The sequence below is a fragment of the Dermacentor silvarum genome, chromosome 1, assembly GCF_013339745.2.
Source record: "Dermacentor silvarum isolate Dsil-2018 chromosome 1, BIME_Dsil_1.4, whole genome shotgun sequence".
Lineage (NCBI taxonomy): Eukaryota > Metazoa > Arthropoda > Arachnida > Ixodida > Ixodidae > Dermacentor > Dermacentor silvarum.
The window spans coordinates 117,834,002-117,854,888 of NC_051154.1; the positions used below are offsets into that span (position 1 = coordinate 117,834,002).

The 20,887-nt window shown below is 43.4% G+C and overlaps 1 protein-coding gene across 9 annotated transcripts in view; it reads left to right on the forward strand.

Annotated features, from left to right (window-relative positions):
* The window catches only part of LOC119435666 (neural-cadherin), a 259,627-nt gene that overhangs the window by 228,212 nt on the left and 10,528 nt on the right, over nt 1-20,887 (forward strand). For all 9 annotated transcript variants that reach the window (XR_005188868.2, XM_037702430.2, XM_037702441.2 and 6 more), the window contains 7 exons: nt 465-742; nt 3,911-4,259; nt 5,206-5,454; nt 8,288-8,471; nt 11,011-11,177; nt 11,271-11,574; nt 14,028-14,208. Coding sequence is in view for 8 of the 9 variants with exons in the window: in XM_037702430.2 (XP_037558358.1) it covers nt 465-742; nt 3,911-4,259; nt 5,206-5,454; nt 8,288-8,471; nt 11,011-11,177; nt 11,271-11,574; nt 14,028-14,208 (1,712 nt within the window). In the remaining variant the exon portion in view is untranslated. The remainder of the gene's footprint in view (nt 1-464; nt 743-3,910; nt 4,260-5,205; nt 5,455-8,287; nt 8,472-11,010; nt 11,178-11,270; nt 11,575-14,027; nt 14,209-20,887) is intronic.

Here is a 20,887-nt window from a genome sequence, read left to right on the forward strand (position 1 = left end):
ATTAATGAAGCACTTTAGAGCAGCATTGATGAGCTCACTAATTTGTAAAGAAGACATTCTTCAATCTAGTAAAGTGGCCCTGGCAAACAGGTGAGGGTTAACACACTTGCTCGGTCAAACCTTTTTTTTGGGCAGAATTACGCCTTTGGAAGTTAAGAACTTTGCTGTGGCAATAAGGGACAATAGGCAGTAGCTTTAAATCCCATAGCTTATGTGTATCTGCTGTGTAAAGGCATTTTCATGCATTCTTGCCGTTGTAGGTATTATGAAACTTCCAGGAGACACTAGATAAATGCTTTGTGAAAAATCTAATGACTTGATTCACAATATGACACAAGGGTCATGTCTTGGAACAAGGTGGTAACCTTGCCCTCATAACATTAAATATGAACATGACACGCATGACAATTTTAGGCCTTTTGCTGCCTTTAGTAAACGGGAGATATCCCTTTTTTGTTTTGCAGATTGAAGAGAAAGTGGGCATCAACATCACCATGGTGGGCATTGACGAGTGCCTGCTGGAAAACCATAACTGCGAGGGTAGCTGCACTAATGTGCTTATGATTGATCGCAATCCTGTAATGGTGAATGCTAACCGGACATCTTTTGTGGGAGTGAATACTTGGGTGAAGGCCAAGTGTACGTGCGGTGCTCGAGACTTTTCCGAGATTGAGTCCTGCCGCAAGAGACCTCCTCCATGTTACAACAATGGTCGTTGTGTTGACACATATACAGGAATCAGGTGTGTGGGCTTTTGCTGCTTTCTTTTTCTTAGAGTTGGGTGGTTGAGAGGGATGTTAAATGCGTTGTGCGGTATTTAATAAGTTTAATGAAAGTCTGTGTTCTGTGGCTGAGCTCCTAGTTCTTTAGGAGGACATGGTGAAGGGCTAAAGACTCAAAAACTTTGTGAACTTAATTTCCTGAGCTCATTTTTTTTATGCAGTGATATACCAACCAACAAAGCCATAAAAAAACTGCAAGTACATGACACTAGCATGAGACAGATAGGCACACATTACAGACCTGTCTGTGTGTCTTTCATCACGGTGGTGTCGTCTTGCTGCATTATCCCCTTAAAGAACTATACTAATATTTAATTTTGTGAGAACACGAACATTTCCTTGAGGTTGTATTAAACGCTTCATTAACCCTTTTAGTGCAGGGATTTTTCAGAGGTGACTCACCCTCAGTGTCAGGTTTTTTTTCTCGGAGCGAACCCAGAGAGATGAGAAAACATGCTTCTAGAATTGTAGAACAGATGGTAGAACTACCTCGGAGTTTGGCAACTTCATGTTGCTGCGCACATCCGACTAGAGAGAGTGGAGAATGTACCAGTATGTCAGTGGCGCTGAAAGGGTTCACAGTATGCAGACTTTATTCTTGCGCAACGTTATCCGTGCTCACTTTTTTTTTTTTTTTCTGTCTTGATAACTTTGTTGGGATTTGTTGAGCTGAAGTGATGGAAAAATATGAATTCGCTGCTTGAACTATGGAATGCTAGGTGAGTGAGGTAACGTGATCAAGTGCACGCTGGGGGCTCCCTCTTGCTCCATTTAAGCCGGATCGGAAAGCAGGGCGCACAGTGCTCTGCTTGCTCCGGTTCGGTCTCCGCTTCCCGTGTGTCTTTCCTAGTCATTCTTATGCACTGATGTGATAGCTGCTCCAAACTGTTCCAAAAGGCAAATCCTGCTACATTGTCGTGAACGTGGTCCAAATCTTCTCCAAAAGGTTCTTCCTGCTACTGTATTTTCCAGCGTATAATACACTATTTTTTTTCTTTAAATTTTTGTCAGCGCGTTTTATACAGTGGTGCGACTTATATATGGAATTTACTGAAGGTGGCAGGTGTTACACGGCAGCACTCTGAGCACACGTGCTTGCCGACGCGCGCAAGCTCGCGTTCTGTGCACCTATGCATGCAGCGCAGACAGGGCAAAATAGGTCATACATGTCAAAACATGGCACGATTTTGGCCCTTCCTCCATTATTTTGGCGATAGTGTGAGATCGCGTAAGCATCTCGCTTTCCGAACATTTTTTTTTGCTCTCATGTCACTGAGCAGGCGATGTTTAATTTGCGCTCCTGCCTTGTTGTGCCGACAACTGCTGACGAAAGCACGGCGCTGGCCTACCGCGAGAGATAACGATTGGCGCGAGCAAAAGTTCGGAGAGCAAGATGCTCACAGGATATTGCCCCTAGCTCACCTTCGATATCAGCTACCCCATGTCTTTGGCCCAAATCTCCAGTACATCAGCGGTGCGTAGTAGCTATGCTACTACGCGCATCAGTATTGGGTAAGTACGGCATTTCGCGACATGAATACGTGCATGCGAACCCGCAGTGCATGAAACACGTGCATCGTATACAAAGGTGCGACTGTATTAACTTTTCTACAAAAGTGGCAGTTTTTAGGTGTGCGCGACTAATAGAAGGGCGCGACTTATAACCGGAAAATACGGTACTTAAAGAAATAATAATCTCTCGAGTTCAAGGCACTAGGCGTTTGAAATGCGGCAGCTCCTTTATTAAAGCTAAAAGATGAAAGCACACCATTTTCTTAACGCTTTATGGAAAAGCGTTATATTGCTGCAGTGACGCCTTTCCATGATGCGACTTCACCATGGTAGCTTCAAGTGGGTATGTTATGGTTGAAAATTTAGTTATACACAACTTGTTGCACATTCTACTGAGCTTGTTTCATTTCATTGCATTGGTTGCACTTTGCTGTTTGCAGCTTGCGTAACTTAGCGAGCATTGCACACTCCTAACGCTCTTGCATGGCAGAGTTCCTCAGATTTTTCCTGCATGTGTGCTACAGTTCCTGCCACTCGCACGCCCAGTCTCCTGCAAACTGGAAAGCTAAACTAGAGATTGGAGAGGGTTTGTGGTCATACGGTCATCATGCCGTTCTGGTCGTCATTCCTGCTTCATCATCTGATTGTCGTCGCACCATTTTCATACAGTTCTCGTCAGCCCATTACCGTCATGTTGTCGTCATGTATGAGACCTACATGTTTAAGCCCTAGAACTTTGTTGAGCTAAGCACTCCCTGTAAAATGTCCAACTCGGTTGTGTGCTCTACAGGACTTGAAAATTGTTAATCTTCAATGCAATTGTTTTTCAAACACCAACATAAGTGCTTCGCTTAAACCGATTCCCAGCATGTGGAATGTGCAATTTTTTTACTTCAAGAAGGGCACCCTTCTTTTATAATCTGTCTTGCTTCTCTCAAAGGCAATTTTTAAGTTTTGAAATAGGTCTTGGATGCTCCAAAAACCAGTTTTACTGCTCCAAAACACTGCTCTAAAACGGCCTCGGCCAATTGCATCACTGTTTTACGGCATGCGACGTTACGGTAGCTAGCAACGCATCGAACCTTCGCCTTTGGCTGGTGTTTATCTGAAACGCATTGCATGGGAGTGTGAGAAATTTTGCTCATAATAACTGTTGTATGGTTTTTGGAGTTCGAATTCACTGGAGTTTTTCTCTGTTCGAAGACATGGGACTTTGCCAAGACCAATGGTTCAAATTATGCATCAGTTTGAATCAAGAGGTTTCGAATTATCAGGATTTCACTGCAATTCAAGCATTATAATGTATTACGATTAGTCATGTACCATTTTAGTTTTAACCGAGGGCAGTGTGCATTGCATGCAAGCATTCAAGTGATATGTGCAGTGTAATTTTGCCACTTCTTTAGTCACTTAAAATCTTTAGATGACATATTTTTGTTTTTTCCATGCACATTGCGTTCATTCTTGACCTGTTTTTTTTTTTTTTTTTTTTTTTTTTTTTTTCTTCTTTCTTTCTTATAGCTGAGCCTAGTTAAAAGGATATTATCCAAAACAAAACGAATTTTGTTCCACCTGCTGTATTTGCTTTTTCTGATGGGTTGTAATGTTTGATGCAGCTGTCGTTGCCAGTCCGGATTCCATGGACCACAGTGTCAACAAACAACACGGCATTTCAATGGCAAGGGCTGGGCTTGGTTCCCTCCCTTGCAGCAGTGTGAAGACTCCCATCTGAGCCTAGAGTTTATGACAGAGCGCCCGACTGGACTTCTGCTTTACAATGGCCCTATCTCCCGGCCTGACCCTGGAGAAATCGTCATTCAAGACTTCATCTCACTAGAGCTAAATGCAGGAAGGCCTAGGCTGCTTTTAGACTTTGGTTCTGGCACAGCAGAACTCTTTGTTGATGTTGAGGAACACCTCAACAATGGCAATTGGCACCGACTGGATGTGTTTTGGGACCGACAGGTGAGGAATAGTAATTTTACTTCAATGTAATTATGTTTCTCTGGCTGCTATCTTTTCTTAACTTGAGTGCGCAGGACAAGGGCATATGCAGACTTGTGCTATCTGCTTGCTCTTCCCAGTGCCATTGCCCTAACTGAACTCAGAGCTGCAAAAGCTTTAACTATGTGTTATCCAACACCAAGTATAAACTGCATTACTAAGTGGGCAGAATGGAGGTGCCCATTAACAGGTGACATGTTACTCCCCACAGCTCATCATCAGGACAAAGTGAACATGTCGCCATTTCCTGCAGGAAAGTATGCAAAATTGCAGAAAGCTAAATTGTGTGCTTTAAGTGAAAACTTCCAGTAGTAACGTGTTGCACGGCAAGCTCACTTTAGTGATGGATCTCCTTCAATAGTTTTTTCTTTATTAAACCTGTTGTGGTATGTAACAACTGAACATATTTTTATGAAGGCAAAGAGTTGCTTGGATACAAGTAAGTGAGAAATAGCATTGTCCTTGCTACTTGCACTCTGAAAGCTTTTCTGATTCTTGTACAATGTAGCTTGTGCCCTTATTTGTTTGTACATTGACTTTCTTCAATGAATGTGTTTGTTGCATATATTTTTATAGTGGTCATAGAAAATCGCACATACAGGTGATGTCAGTATTGGAACCAGAAGGCAGATGAAAAAAGAATGTTACTTTTTTAAGACTTTTAATGTATATGCCAGTATTCAGTCATCCATGCTTCAGGCAGTACTATAATGAAAAATTAATAATTTACCTTATTTGCTAAATCACCTATGGAAACAAGTCAATGTATCTTTTCATGCTGGTATACTTGCAATGTACATTCCATAGCTGGTATGTTAACTAAAAATTCTGAACTGTTGAGCTTGTTGCCTTGTGTTGTTAGTTACTGTTATTGTGTAAAGTTTTGTTTTTGTACTCTTTTTTCTAGTCTGTGCGGCTGATGGTCGACAACTGCATGTCAGCACGAACTCATGAGGGAAATCAAACCATTGATAGATCCCGTTGTGAGAACAGCACTCAGGTACCCGAGTTCAATGAGTTTCTCAACGTAAATACTCCGCTTCAGTTGGGTGGAACTCATGTTGGTGGCAAGGACCTTGGTGCATATGCTTGGCGCCATCGGCATACGACGGAGGGATTTCAAGGCTGTGTAAAAAATGTTGTTCACAACAGTGAGGTAAGTGAACTTTGATCACCAGCCTTGCTAACTGCATAATTTATAATGGGAGTAATGCTATATGTAAAAAGATTCTATGACTTTTTGGCTAAAAAAAATTTTCCAGAAATTAATCTACAGTCTCTGGGGAACGTTATCATAGTAAACTGTGCCCTTTACCTATCTATGATTGCTATTTATTTATTCATAAATGTTTTCTTGTTTATTTACTTAAAATGCTCTCAATGCCATTGTAGCCTTACAGAGAGGAGTGGTACAATTGTGGCACAATGTTGCAGATGTAAGTCTTGAATGCGGATTGATCTGGGTTGCTGGCGATGGAGGCAGGGAGGTGATACCATACTAAGAATGTGTTTGTCATGAATAAATGAGTACAAGTTGGTCTGGCGGCTTGGCACCTTAACATTGAAACGATGGTCAACACGAGATGAGATATAGGATGGCACAGCAAAGAGGACGTGCTTGAGATCATGGTTGGTGAAAAAAAATTTAAGACAAAGGTGAACAATAGTTCTTCTTCAAGAAAGACCAGGAAGATTAAGAGAAGGCTTCACTGCAGACACACTAGAAGTACGAGAATAATTTGAAAAAAATAGAATTATCAGAACGGTTCTGGTGGCCTCAAGACAAGAAATGGGCACTGATGATGGATGGGGTGGTTCCCCAGATTGATGAGGCGTACTCTAGCTTGGACCTAAGCAATGTTTTATAGAGCATTAGTTTTAGTGCGACGGGAGCTAAAGAAAAGTTTATACACCATAAGCTTATCATATGGTTAGCATTGTTAATCGCATAACGTACACATGCCGTGTCAAGTCATTAGAAATGTGTGCAACAAGATATTTGCATGTACGGACGGGAGTCAGCTGTGATCCAACAAATGAATATGAAAATGGATTGTTAGAAGCACTGTTGCGGGATATCCTCATTTTTTTGCATTTTATTACCATCCAAGTTCATTGACCAGTTAGTACACCACTAATACAGCTGAACTTCAATATAACGAAGTTGGATAAATCGGCAATTTCCTTTCCTTCCTTTCGTTATATTGAAATTTGGTTGTATTGAAATTTGGCCGATTATGCAAATAAATAGTAGCCAATCGATTTTTCTTGCATGGAAAGGGGCTGCACTATTTTCCGAATTATCGGGAAATCGAAAAAAGCAAATTTGAATGAGAAAACAATTCATTTTGTTGAATTCGGGAGTCAGCGACGAATGATAGGATTTCCTGCCACATCGGCGATATCTTCGCATCGGCGGTACGAATTAAGCGAAGCCAGCCACGCTTTCGCCTCCACTCCGCCCACGCAACTGATAGTGTCGCCCGCAGTCGGATGACGCTATCATGAAAAGCACTGCCATCATGAAAAGCTTCAACGGGTCTCTGAAACTCAAGATTACGCAACCTTTAATACTAAATGCGCGGGAAGAAAGCTTACATAATGCCGCGTCGTCTCTGCACACCCACCCTTTGCACACATGGCAGATTACCTCTAAAGCAGGGTGCACGGCTGCGTATGCGCTCAGCCGCGCTTACAGCCATGCGAACCCACGACCGATACAAGCGCCAACTTACACTCCACCCCGCTCACGCGCGATTGATCACAATTACCGCGAGCTCGCTCCCCTCCCCCTCTTTCCCTTTGCTCGCGTGGAAGGCGGCACTCGTGAAGCCACCATCCTTGTTTCACCTTGCATGCTTTCACTCACCTAAAGTACACAGTGTGTGGGGCATGATAGGATCTTATCGCACTTGAACTTTATACGGAACATGACGCTGCTCCATCAGCGGTCGCTCTTATCACGTGGCCCATGATTTGAGAGGTGCGTTCACAAGAAGCCACTTGTAATTCAATCATTTGACTATCTGCGCTCATGGAAGTTTCCATTTATTGTCTCGGTATTCCTTGGTGGCGGCAGTGAAATTTCGTTATACTAATATCGCATATAAACACACTTCGTTTTATTGAGGTTATAAACACATGATGTTCCATCTACCAGAGATTATGAAAAGTGAAATACTTCGTTATATCGGGAATTTCGTTATATAGAAGTTCGTTATATCGAGGTTTAACTGTACTGTAAAGATCTGGCTGAAGTGCTGCAGAGTCATGTGGGTTAGTTACTACACGATAAACTACAGTCATCAGCAAACAGTCTAATAGTCGTAGAAATGCATGCAGATAGGTTGTTAATATAAATTGGAATTAATATGTATTCAAATGAAACAAGTTTTAACTTTCGTACCTCTAATTTCAATCGAAATGATAGCATTCAGGTTATAGCACGGAGAAGGCACTTAGTTTTAATGTAGGCAAAGTATTACTAAATTTTGAGGACGACATTAAGATATTTTCCTGTCGTAAAAAGTATACTATGCTGTATTTTTGAATACTTGGAGTGCGCTTGTTTAAACTGTGCCATGACCTGCATTTTATCTCCAAGGCAAGATAAACTCTGCAATCGTATTGAAGCTGTGCTTTGGCCCAAGTGCTATACAGCCATAGTAGCCAAAGACGTCCATCCAGCCTTGAACCTATTTTCTCGATTTATATTGGTAATTATACATATATCAGCACACACATGCAATACCATAAAGCAGAAGTTACAAAGAAGTAAACATAATTTTTGTGCACACTTCCTGTATTTTGTCCTGCGTTATCACTCAGTTTTTTTTTTTTTTTTTTGTAGATATTGTGAAAGACTCTGATGTTACTATGCATTCAAGATGTCTTCATTGGGTGCAAAATGCAGAGCCACATTAGTTTGAATCCGTGCAGTGATACATTCATGGTTGCAGCTAGTGCTTTGTATGTTCGCTTATCACCAGATGTATGACCTCGGCTCTCCTGGAAGCTCGTATAATAGTGTGGCTGGCTGTCCTCCTGCTGAGAGCTCATGCAGTGAAGCAGCATTGCTTCACCAGTCCTGTGGTCATGGCCACTGCCTTGGAACCTATAAGGGGGCAGAATGTGTTTGTGACCCTGGCTGGCATGGTCCAAATTGTGACAGGGGTAAGTGCAACCTTCTCTGCTCACAAAACGTCAAACTTTTCATTTTCTTGTGTACCTTCATACAGTAGACTTCTGTTAATTAAGACTCCGGCCAATTCGATCCCGAACGAAGGTTCCGGCAGGCACCCATACATTTCTATGTACCAAAACTTCTGTTATTGTGATCTCAAAATTGGTTTCGCCGGAAAATTCGAACTTGATTGGTCAGCTTCGCCGCAAACAGCCGTGTTATGCGGTGAAGCATACCAAGAATGGAAAGGGGCCACTGTCATGGGAAAAGTAGTTTCTTAATTATACAGGCGCGTGCGCACCATCTCCGGTCACAGTACGAGCACTTAGACACTGAATAAGCATACTGGCAGCCATTCAGAGCTGTTACTGACGCTTCTGTGGAGATTTGAGCCCTTGTTTCGCCCATCATGCATTTCTCGTATGTGAGACCGTTAACAAGGCCTAGTACGCATTCCTTAATTATACACGTGGAGATTATAATTATAAATGTGTGGAGATTGTCCATATAATAAATTGCGTTGTCTAAATAAAAACAAATTTTATGTGTACCGTATTTACTCGATTGTAACGCGCACCCATTTTCCGTGACCAAAAGAGAGGGGGAAAAATAATCCTCTACAGTACCGCGCACCTCATGCTTTCATACAGAAATACAACTATCGTTCAAGATTTACTCCCAGTACGCTAAAGTTGCGATGAACAAAAAAGTCCCAGTTTCGCTCTAAAGGTGAAGCATCGATTGTGACAACAAATTAGCAGACAGCTATACGAAGTAAGGATAGTAGTTTTATTGGCCGTATAAACTTGTAAACATTCGCTGTTTAACTAAATTGGTAGACTAATGCCTAAGCACACGTACTACAGCACATGGTCGAAGCTACGGGATCTAGGCTCGAAGTGCGTAGGAGGCGGCCATATTGAAATGCCGATAGCAATATGGTAGCGCAAATTTAGGGTCGTACTCGATTCTAACAAGCAGGCAATTTTTGGACCTGTTTTATCAGAAATAAAGTGCACGTTAGATTTGAGTAAATATGGTATGCTGTCTAGAGGCAAGGCATCCTTGTTGAATGGCTGAAAATTGAGTAGTTAGGTGCCCCACACGTTTGTTCGGGAACTGCAGCTCACCTGCAGCCAAATCAATCAGAACAGTCAACACTGGCATCTGGCTTGCTCCCCAGTAAGTGTAATTATCACTTATATTCAAACAGAAGTGAATATTCTGCAACTTCAAATAGTAAATTCTCAAATCAACCTAGATGGACTGAGACACGTATGACAGCACAGCACACATGATTTAATGAAAGCAAGCAGAACAAAAGATTCCCCAGAAAACCCAACTGATAATGATAAACATAATACGTGTAACACATACACGCGGCTCTAATTCGTACACAAAACTAGCAGCTAGTGACACTGTCCTTTAGCCTGTCTTAGTCCCCGTCACTCCTAGTAGTCTGGCAACTCTAGCCTCGCTGGATGTGTCGCTGCATGAATGGAATGCTCTCACTTTTTATTGTTGACTCTTGTGGTCTACCCATCTAAGTCGTGTCTCTTCCCGAGTCGTTGCATCCGACGCTCCTGTTGAAGTCGTCGTCGGTGTAGCAGCCTGAGTATCCTGGTCGTTGTCGATGAAGTGGCAGTGCGGCTCGGCAAGTTAGGCTTAGCGACGGGGTCGGCCGCCGCTTCCGTTTGGTGCCTTGCTCAACTGACGAGGTGCCCCGGGGACTGTTTTGCGGGCCACTGCTGGCCTGCCTTCGAAGGTTGATTGCTGCTGGGGTGTCCGGAACTACTGTGAGTGGCTGCAGCAAGTCCGAGGAACCTCGCTCGAACGTTGCCGAGGTTGACGGCCACGTCTTGGACTGCTAGCGTCACAACCTCCGAAGCCGAACACCCGCTGCTCCCGTCGCCAGTGCAGTGCTGGCGAGGCAACCTTCTCAGACCGGAGCCACGCAGACAATGCCAGCTCAGCGCTGCTTTTCCACTCGATCACGGCTCGAGTCACGTGCCTGGAGCGCTCGTGCTCTTTGGAACACTGCGTGTTCCTCGTCGTAGTGGAACACTGTGCTTTCATGTTGTCTCTTACTCATGACAAGGTCTTGCGTGGAGGGGGAGATATCCGAACTCTGTGGGCCTAATGGGGCAACTTCATGCATAGTTCTTCAACAACGCAAAACTTGACAAAATGCAGTGGTGCTTTATTGTAATGTTAATGCTTGCAAAAAATGATGTTACAGTTAGCAGGGATGCAATTTGGCCAGATACTCTTCTTGTTTTAATGATTTGTCAGTTTAAGTTTAAAGAAGCAGAGCCATGTGCTTTGCTGCATTGCTTACTGAAAACATATAAAGGAGACTGTGTCATAGCGTGTGGCAGCGACGAAACTCTTCTTGATAAGGGTTCCTTCAGTGTAAAATAAAGATTTACTTCAAAGGACTTTAGCTCGCCCATGTGTCAGGGATATGATTCATATTTGAAATTTCGAATTTTGGTCACTTCTAATTTGTACCTATCTTTGTTCCAACAGAAACACAGTCCAAGATGTTCCAACAAAGCAGCTACATCAAGTATGCACTGCCATTTGACCCTCATCCATACAAGACTGACATCCAGCTACAGTTCCGTACACGTCAGAAGCATGGAGAACTTTTCCGCATCACAAGCAAACATGGGCGGGAGTATTGCATTCTTGAGGTGATTAGACAGCAACATTATTTATATTGCTTGTAGGTGATTTTTACATAGTGGAAAGTTGCTGGAGCACATGCAATCTTTTCACTGGTTTAGATCCGGGACAAGAAGCTGCGTTTTAGGTTCAACCTCGACCGAAGTCGGTCATCTGAAGAGCGCGAGTTGTGGCTTCCCTGGGTGTGGGTGAATGACGGCCAGTGGCACACAGTGCGTGCCTTACGCTATGGCGCTTCAGCCAGCCTAGCTCTGGACGGAGGCAGTGGGCGGCGCTTCAACGAGCTCCTGGATTGGCAAAGCCCCCACCAGCATATGTGGGTTGAGAAGCAGAATGTTATTGCTGGTGGAGACGTCCAGTATGTTGGTCCTGGTGTGACTGTTGTTGACAACGATTATCAAGAAGGTGAGCTGACATTTTCTTTGAGAGAAGTGAATTGCCATTAGCAGCATATTTTGCTTGGGTGCAAAATATGCTGCTAATGGCAAGCATTGCATTGCAAAACAAACATTGCTGGTTGTAAAATAAATTTTTCACCTTCAACATTATTGAGAACACATTAGCCAGCCTGCACAATCTTTTGAGAACATGACATTGATTTTTAACGCTTAAAGGGGTCCGAACTGCCCGCTCAAGCGGCGCAGGAATGTGCGTTTGTATCAAAATGGCGCAAGTGGCACAGGAGTCCCAACCAAGGCCGTTAATGTTACACCCTACCTGGATGTTTCTTATTTTTTCAGAAACTGCATGATTTTTAACACTTAAAGGGGTCCGAACCACCCCTCAAGCTTGGTGAAAAAACACTCCGCGGATAGCATACACGGCTCTGAACAAGTTTTGCAGTCGTGCGCGGCACGTAGAGCTTGCAAGCGGAGCACGAAGTCACCATTCTCTCGAACACTCTTTTCAACAGAAGCCTGTTCCTTACTCTCTTCTTTTGTAATAAAATGGATTCCCATACACGGCGGCTATTTATTTTCCAATAGCCGACGTCAATCAAGAAGGGTGTTTGGATCAGTGTGCTTCTTCCTACTGTTACTGTGTATATTTATTGAAGTTCAATTAACAAGTTGAGGTAAGCGAAAATTAGCTTTTGAATTTCGATAATAATTGTGTATTTCCGGAAGAAGACGACTATCGTCTGCTCACGCTCGGCTGGGGCTGCCGTTGTAGAAATTAAGCTTTGGCCACTCTGCTTGTCATTTCACGGCATCGGGTCTCGCTAATTTCTACTAGTTTTGAACGGTCAACTAGCCTCTTACCACACGAAACCTAAGGTCAGACCACGCGCACGCTTGCCAGTGCTCCTGGCCGCTCCTGTTTAGATACCTTGGCAGAATAATTGATAGGGCTTCAAAAAGTGCGTTGGTCAAGTTGGTGAAGGGCAAAGCCAGTCCGCACCACGTAGCATGGTCAGACTGGAGCATTTGAGTGGGAGCACGCACTCAAGCTCCTTCACATTCAAATCAAGCCTGGTGGGCAACGCCAGAATACGATGCCGTCAGATCGAAACATGACGCTCAATTTGTGCCACCTGCAACAGGGGATAGCGGCGGCGCGTTTAGGTTATTTTCTATTAGAAGTGTGCAGTACACTTCCCACACCACACACCCTGTAAAACAAATAGGTGAAGATGCTTATCACAATGGATTAGCGGCCATAGCTGTGGATGGCGACTTGCAACAACCCGCGAGGAGATTTGCTGCTATGGGAATAGGAAACTGAATGCATGGCGGCATTTTCACATGATTTGGGCAGGGGAGTACTGCGGGGAAGCTGTCGGTGCAGGCACTTACTGCCTTCAATCGCGCCTACCTCGCACCTTTTCTTGTTTACACGAGATCTAGCGGCTGGAAAATATATGATTACAGCCTGGCAATATACTGAATGTTTGTGCCGAAAGATTGTGTTTTCTGCAAATGTATTAACCGGTAAAAAAGCGTAACTATATTAGGTCATTTATTGCATTCTCGTTCGCGAACGTTGGCGCTGAAAAATCACACGGAACTGGATCGTATCAACGAAGTTCTGCTGTGCACTCATTTGGAAACTAAAACTTAAGGAAGAAATTAAAATTTCTAACATTGTTTCACAATGTGGAATTGCTTTAATACATTGCATTGGTTGAATATGCACACATTATACACCGTACAACCCAATTTCAGCCGGCATGCCTAGGCTGCGGAGAAAAAAAGATTTCGCAGCACCCTTGGTCGCCAAATTTTTTCTTGCAAGTGTACATCCACCAAAAGCATGATCATGCACAACTGCAGTGTAGTCATTGCAGTGTTTCATAGCAAACATGCCGTCGCAAATTCTTACCTGCAATCTGCATCTAGAATAGATTCCTTTGTGTCTGTCGTGAGAGTGCTGAAAGCAAACTGTGCATGGCATTTCACTGTCTGGTAGAAACATCTTTGACAAGATATAATCACAGCAGGTCAATCTTTTGTGCTGACCAGCATGGCAGAGGCAGTGTAGAATGTAGTTTATTGTAATGAAAGTATGCCAAAATATTTTTGAATGGGTCTGGAGATCTGTCTGTATAAGTCTGGAGAACAGAAATGCTTTTTTTCTCTCTCTTCTTTTTTTGCATTAAATTCTTAAGCCTTTTTACTGTGTTGTGAATAGTGTTGCACCCTTGTTATTGTATTTGAATACATACAGGATGGCAATTGAACAGGTCACAGGCAGTTATGTATGCCTGCCTTGTATTGAAGGAGTAGGCTTTGCCATTTTGATGAAGAAAACTTGGTTAAGTGATGACAGTCAGCTAATATGCATGGAAAAGTGATGGGCCCATGTTTGTTTCTCTTTGCTAACTTGTCATTCAGCATCATTCTTCTCTTCTTTGGCAGGTTGTATGAATGACATCCGGCTAGATCAGCACTATTTGCCAATGGAGAGTGGTTCTGAATATGCAGCTGTAGTCGAATGGCGCAACCTAATTGATGGATGTCCATCCAACAACCCCTGCCATGGTATCAGTTGCCCACGACCCTTTGTTTGTGTGGACCTCTGGATGCTCCATGAATGCAGGTCAGTTGTCATGTCCTCTAAGCAAGCTATCTGCTCGCCAGTTTTTAGTGTGAGGACAGGCTTACTTTGTTTCTTGCACATTGCGAGCAGTTCAACATAGGTGTATACAGTAAAACCTCGTTAATTCAGATTTCACGGTACCGAAAAAAATGTCCGAAATAACCAAATGGGGGGGGGGGGGGGGGGGGGCAAATTATCGAGGGTATCCAGAAAACAAGCAAATGCTTACTGCATCAACGCACTTTTATTTAGTGAATGAATGAGGAAATCCTGTTTGCTATTTTGCACAAAAGCAGTGCAGAAGCTGCAATTCTTGTCATTTTGTGACTCATTGGCTCTCGCTGAGGCGATCGAGGCCTTGCGGCTTCTCTTTGCAGCATGGCCACTGCTTGCGCCTTCATTTGTGACACGTTTTGCACTTGCGCGCGCACATCCCGATTACTTTTTCGCCAGTGAGCTGATTGCCAGCCTGTCCATGGCGATGTAGCCAGTGCTCTTCATTCTCAACAGCTTTGCACAGAGTCAAAACAAAACACCTGTTTGCCACAACCGCTGCGGAAGAAACCACGGCCGCGTTCAGCGCGATCATGGATGGCGACTACGCAATATGAAAGCCCGCGGCCAATGCGGTGTTATGCGAGGCGGTAAACGCAAGAATAAAGGCTTTAAAGGCACAAATAGGCATGAAGCGTTCCGACGTTGCTGTCATTCACTTACGTTTTCTGCTCATGTCTATGGCGACGCGGACTCCGCAGTGCGTTTCTGTTGGACGCTAGTGTCGTTTTTGCTCTTTTTTGCTTCAGACATTTGCGGCGCACCTCGCTCGCCAGGCTCTGAAAGTTGTCCGAATTAACTGATATGCGGCCAAATATGTCCGAATTAACGCGAGTTTGATTGCATTCAATATGGCATACACTGGCCGGGTACAGAGAAATCGGTCTGAATTAACCGACTTTTCGAATTAACGAGGTTTTACTGTACAAGCGTACAGCAGCAGGCAAATGAGCTTTTTTCTGGGCTGTTTTTATTGAAGTATCGTAATCATGAAAACCACTTGTCTTTTGGCAGGCTAGGTTTAATTACATAAAAATGTTAGGAAACTATCTCCCAGAAAACGTTTTGCAACTCACAAGTTTAACTTTCCATTCATTTGTCACAAATTACTTTTGTTGGAGATAACCATTATAATTTGAAGCTCTGTGTGCATGCTATAGATGCAAAGAGATGTTCAATTGTGAACTGTTTCATTTTTGTAAATAACCCTAGCCCATAATCGGTCATGCTTTCATTTATGAAACTCTATTACTAAATGGCCATGTTCTTATGACAAGGCAATTTTTTTTTAAAGAAGAAATTGGTCATAACGAAAGTATTATAAAATTTGACATGAGTGCAAAAATCAGGTTAAATTAGATTTGACACAATGACAAAGGGCCATATCTCTAGGGAATGCTTCAAAAGACGTATAATCTGTTAAAAACATGCTAGTGAATATTTTGAGCTCTGTAAGCTCCTTACCAAGTTCTGCTGCCCGTGTCATTGGATAATTGCTACCTAAAACAGGAGTCAGTGACCTTAAACAGAACAAAACCACATAATAGCACCTACAGCGGGTAACCACTATGTACGGTTGTGTTACCGTATTACTCTAATCTAACGCGCACTTTTTTTCCTCATAAAACGGGTCTAAAAATTGCGTGCGCGTTAAGAATCATTACGACCCTAAATCTGCGCTACATATAGCCAATGGCATATCAAAATGGCCGCCTCGTGTGCGCTTCGAGCCTAGCTGCCGTAACTTTCACCGTGTGCTGCAGTACTTGTGCTTGGGCATTAGTCTACCGTCTGTCTTCCCGTTTTTTGCGCTTGCTCTATCAGCATGAACTGCCGACTTCATCACGATGCCACATTTAAAAGGAAAGTGATCATGTGCGCGGAGACGGATGGAAATCGGGCCGCATCACGGGCTTTCGGCTAGCGTGCTGGACTGGCACAAACGAGAGAGGATTTTCGCCAGCAAAGCAACGCGGAAGTGTTTCAGTGGACCGAAACGGAATGTATTGTGCGACGGGATCCACTCGGCGATACGATCGCCTTTGCCCTATCTTGAAAGCTATCTGCGACGGGGAGAGTTGACCGCGCGCTGTGTTTTCACCGCTTATATTTCGCGTTGAAGCGAGAGGCGTGCTAGCACGAAGGTCAATTCGCTCGCCGTGCTTCGTCACTCGCGTTTTGACAGCTAGTTCCCGTGGTCAACGAGCGAGATGTTTATGTTTGCATCTGCGCGCGTGACACCGTGTTTGTTAATTTAGTTAGTAAGCAAATGTTTGCAAGTTCATACGGCCGATAAAACTGCTATCCTTATTTCGCATAGCTGTCTACTAATTTGCTATCGCTATCGATGCTTCGCCTTTTGGGTGAAACTGCTACTTTTTTTTATTCATCGCAACTTTAGTGCATCGGGAGTAAATCTTTGTTTTTTCCAAATGAGAAAGTTGTATTTCTGTATGAAGGCATGAGGTGCGCGGTACTGTGAAGGATTTTTTTTTTTGCTCACGGAAAACTACAATTACAATCGAGGGCGCGTTAGAATCGAGTAAATGCAGTAACACATTTAGGTCTTTACAAGAGGCCTTTATATGTTATCTGCTTTAAAATTAATAATATTGCATGCATGATACATTATACTAGTAGATGCACAACACCGATCTTTCAGCATTATCATCCAAAAAGTCTGCCACATCGTGCAACTAGAAATATTAGTATTTAAGTAATCTTCTGCTTGCATCTACCTCTGTGCAATTTTGTCATCTGTGAAAATAAGCTGTGATGCCTGCCCCACTTTGTTTTTTTAGTATATGTAGATCTTAATAAAATCAAATTGTCATCACGTACATCAGAATTGCTCACAGAAGCATCAACCAACACAATGGTCAGCACCATGTCACAGATTGCACCTGCCAAAGTGTAGAGAGGGTAGGCACGTGGCGGAGGTTGAATGGAATAGCATAGCACAGGGGTTCTCAAGCACGTTCGTTCCAGGGAACCCTACTAAGCTCCATGGAGTGCCCAGGACGCCCCCTCCCCCGAATTAACTGTATTAAAATGTCCTAATTAACAAAATGTTGAATTATGGAGGGTGTACCAAGAAAACAAATGCTTACTACGTCAACATGCTTTTATTTACTGAATGAATTGGCAAATCTTGTTTCTATTTTGCAAAAGAGCAGTGCGGAAGCTGAAATTCTCTGCATCTTGTGAATTAGCGCTGGCAGCGGCAAAGCCTCGCGACACCTTCGCAGCACGCGTCTTCATCTGAGACGCGCTTTTCACTACCGTGCGCACATCCCAGTAATTTTTTCACCAGTGAGCTGGTCGCCAACAAATTGTCGGTCCATCTTGACGTAGCCGGTGCTCTTTATCTTTGACAGCTTTGCACTGAGTCAAAGCGATACTACTGCTTGCCGCAACCGCTGCGAACGAAACCGCGGCCGCTATCGATGCGATCATGGATGGCGACTACGCACTTATGAAGGCTAGCCGCCAACACGGTGTTACGCGCAGCGATTAACGCGAGAATAAAGGTTTTAAGGGCACAATTAGGCACGAAGCGTTCCGGCGTTGCTGTCAGTCACGTATCGCGTACAATTGCCACTAAAGATATATGGCGACGCGGATTGCGCCACTTCGTTTCGGTTGGATGCCAGCGCCTTTTTTCCTCTGCTGCGGCGCGCACTTGTGGTGCTCCGCACATTTAATTTTTTTTTATTCCTCCGACACATACGTAAGTGCACACTCTATCGGCACCTACTCTATCTGCAAACGGGAGAAAGGCGCATTGGTCGTAAATTATGGCCTCCGAAATTCAATTGTGAAAGCTTAGGTGTGCTGCCCATTTTCGGAGGTTGGGTGGCTACAAGCTGGTTGCGGATTTATTGCGCAGTTCGCGCGTTGCTGTTACGCTCTGTGGTGTGCTTTTTGACTCTCGGGCATGGGTAATGGAGGTTCTTTCGATCAAGCGTACCTCATGTTCGCCGTTTTAGCCACTTGGCGAGCACGGAACCAGGGAAAATTTCAGTCGCTTGCGGAATCCAGAGCAGGGGCCTGCAGAACTCCCCCGAGGGGGGTTCCGCGGAACCCACTCTGAGAACCCATGGCGTAGCAGACAATGGACAGGAGGATGCTCTGTGCGCATGTGCCTACTGTTGCTGCATTTGCACGTGCACGCCATGTCACGACACTGACCATTGTGCCTGTTGGTGCTCTCGTGAGATTATTAAAAACTTGGAGAGCTCTACTTATGTGTTAGAAAAAACTGGATAGGTAATGGAACTTTTTTCGTACGAAGTAGGCCTTTCTTTAACTGCATCACAGACACATGGTGGGCTCGCATCACTTTGTCTAAAATATTATAACTAGGCAAGACATAGTTATGCATTATTTAATGCATTGGTTTATTTGCAACATTTTGCACTGGTGTAACTGAATTTTAGTGGCAAAGACAGTCTCAATTAAAATGTGCCTGTATGTTCAACATGTAGAACAGTCTGGCAGGCCTAAAACCTTATACAATAGACTTCCGTTAAACTGGTTAATTCAATTTTTCGGTTAATTTGATCCTGACTGAAGGTCTAATAATTATTACAATCCTAAAATTAGCTTTCGCCAGATAATTCGAATTTGGCTGGTCCTCACGCACGCGCTCGACCCCCATGGTGATTGCAGTTAGAGAGTCCCCTAGTGCGAGCGTCCATTTTGGCGATGCATAAGGTACAGTGAATCCGTCAATTACATCCCATCTCCCGTCAAAAACACCTATTTTCAGTCTACGCCAGGAATATTTTCAAGTGAAAATGGTAGCGTACGAATAATTATTACAGTATTCGCCAACTTCTAACACATGCTTTTTCTTCCAAGAAAATTTGTTCGTAAGTTGCTTGGCTGGTGCAATCCAATACACAACCAAAGCCGCATTCGCAGCGTTCACTGTCAAAGCCAGCCTAGCCAGTGTCATCATCATTGCCATCACAAGATGGCAATCGTGGATGGCGATGAAACAAATTTTCTCCACAACATCAGGGTTTTCTCGCATAGCATGACAATGATGAAGCGCTGCTTTCAGTCTGATTATGAAAGCACATTCAAACAATAAGTTATTTAACTTGTTTTACATGTTCAGCTAGCAGCAACAAGCCGCATCATGTGTTCTTGGTGTTTCGGAGAATTGTATGTGTCGCAGGACAAACTAGCCAAATGGTTAGTCTAGGCGTGGGCCACAATTCCATTTGCAGTTGTTGCGAAGTCGTTTAAAAAATGCAGTATAGACCATACAAAGGATGACATGTTCTGGTTCTCAATAGACAATGATGAAGTGCTGTCCGAGAGTGATGACGATGAACATTAGGTAAATTTCCATTCTGTGAAGTTAAAGTTCGCTGGTTTCGTCTTTTTCTTATTGCCACAATCGGACGCATGCTACGTTTGTCTTGCTAAATATCGGGTGCGCATTCGGGTTCTACGTTGTTTAGAAGCTCTGTCATTTCTATGTTAGTTTTCTACTCTGAACCAATAAAAATTCGGGGACGTTTTATAATCAGAGCAAAAACTGCCAATGAATCTGGTGTCTATTGCCTTTTTTTTTTGCCTTTTGTTTAATTGGACTCACCGGATAATTCTACTAATTTCGTTGGTCCCATCAGGGTTGTATTAGCGGAAGTCGACTTTAGAGCACAGCCCTCAGTCTTCCTTTAGTCCTAAGTAGCCAGCAGTGGTGGAGTTTGAGTATCATGCACAATAGAAATATATGCAGGTAGCTTGGATGTGAGTTGCACTATTCTTCAGTATTCTACGCATTGGTACTTGAAGCGTTACAACAGTGTCATCTTTAGAAGTGCTCGTTAGTATAATGTTCATAATAACAATAAAATGTTTTATTACATTTTTTGTTAGCATCTTGGTAAACTGCTGAGAAAATCATAGCATCTTGGTAAACTGCTGAGAAAATCATAGCTCAGATACTGTATCCATTTTGGGCGAGTAGCAACTAGGTATGCTGTTAGCCATTGTGTGTGTGTGTGTGTGTGTGTGTGTGTGTGTGTGTGTGTGTGTGTGTGTGTGTGTGTGTGTGTGTGTGTGTTTCTGCGTGTCTGTTCTGCAGTTGTGAAAGATGTGGTGTTTTTGTATTCTTTCTGCTTTCTAGTTTTTATGTGTGTAATTAGCTTAAAACTTCATGTGCCATGAGTTGCAGCCTTTAGTTCACGCTGTTTTTAGAGGACTGCATTGAGCAGGCAGACCATAAGTTGCAGTTGGTAGTTTAAACTAGTACATTGTGACTTCAAGTTCTACTATGAGGTTGTGGGGAGGTTTTGTGAAAATTTTCATCTGGTGTTGCCACTAGAACATTACGTCATACTCTTCCACACCAAGCTCCCCCCAGCCTACCAGTCCAGCTTAAGTTGATAGTATCCTTTGGTGTTTCTTTTAATCGCACGGCTTGAATGGGGTCTGAAAACAACAAATGCATTGATTTCAAAATTTATTTGTACTCGCTTTTAACAAACCTTCAAAACCCTTTTAACCACTGACAATCTGCCTGCATTTGGTGGTGGTGTCACTAATTTCCTGATTCTTTAACCAAGGCATTCTTTGTGTGTACATTTTCAACATAAGGTTATGCTGT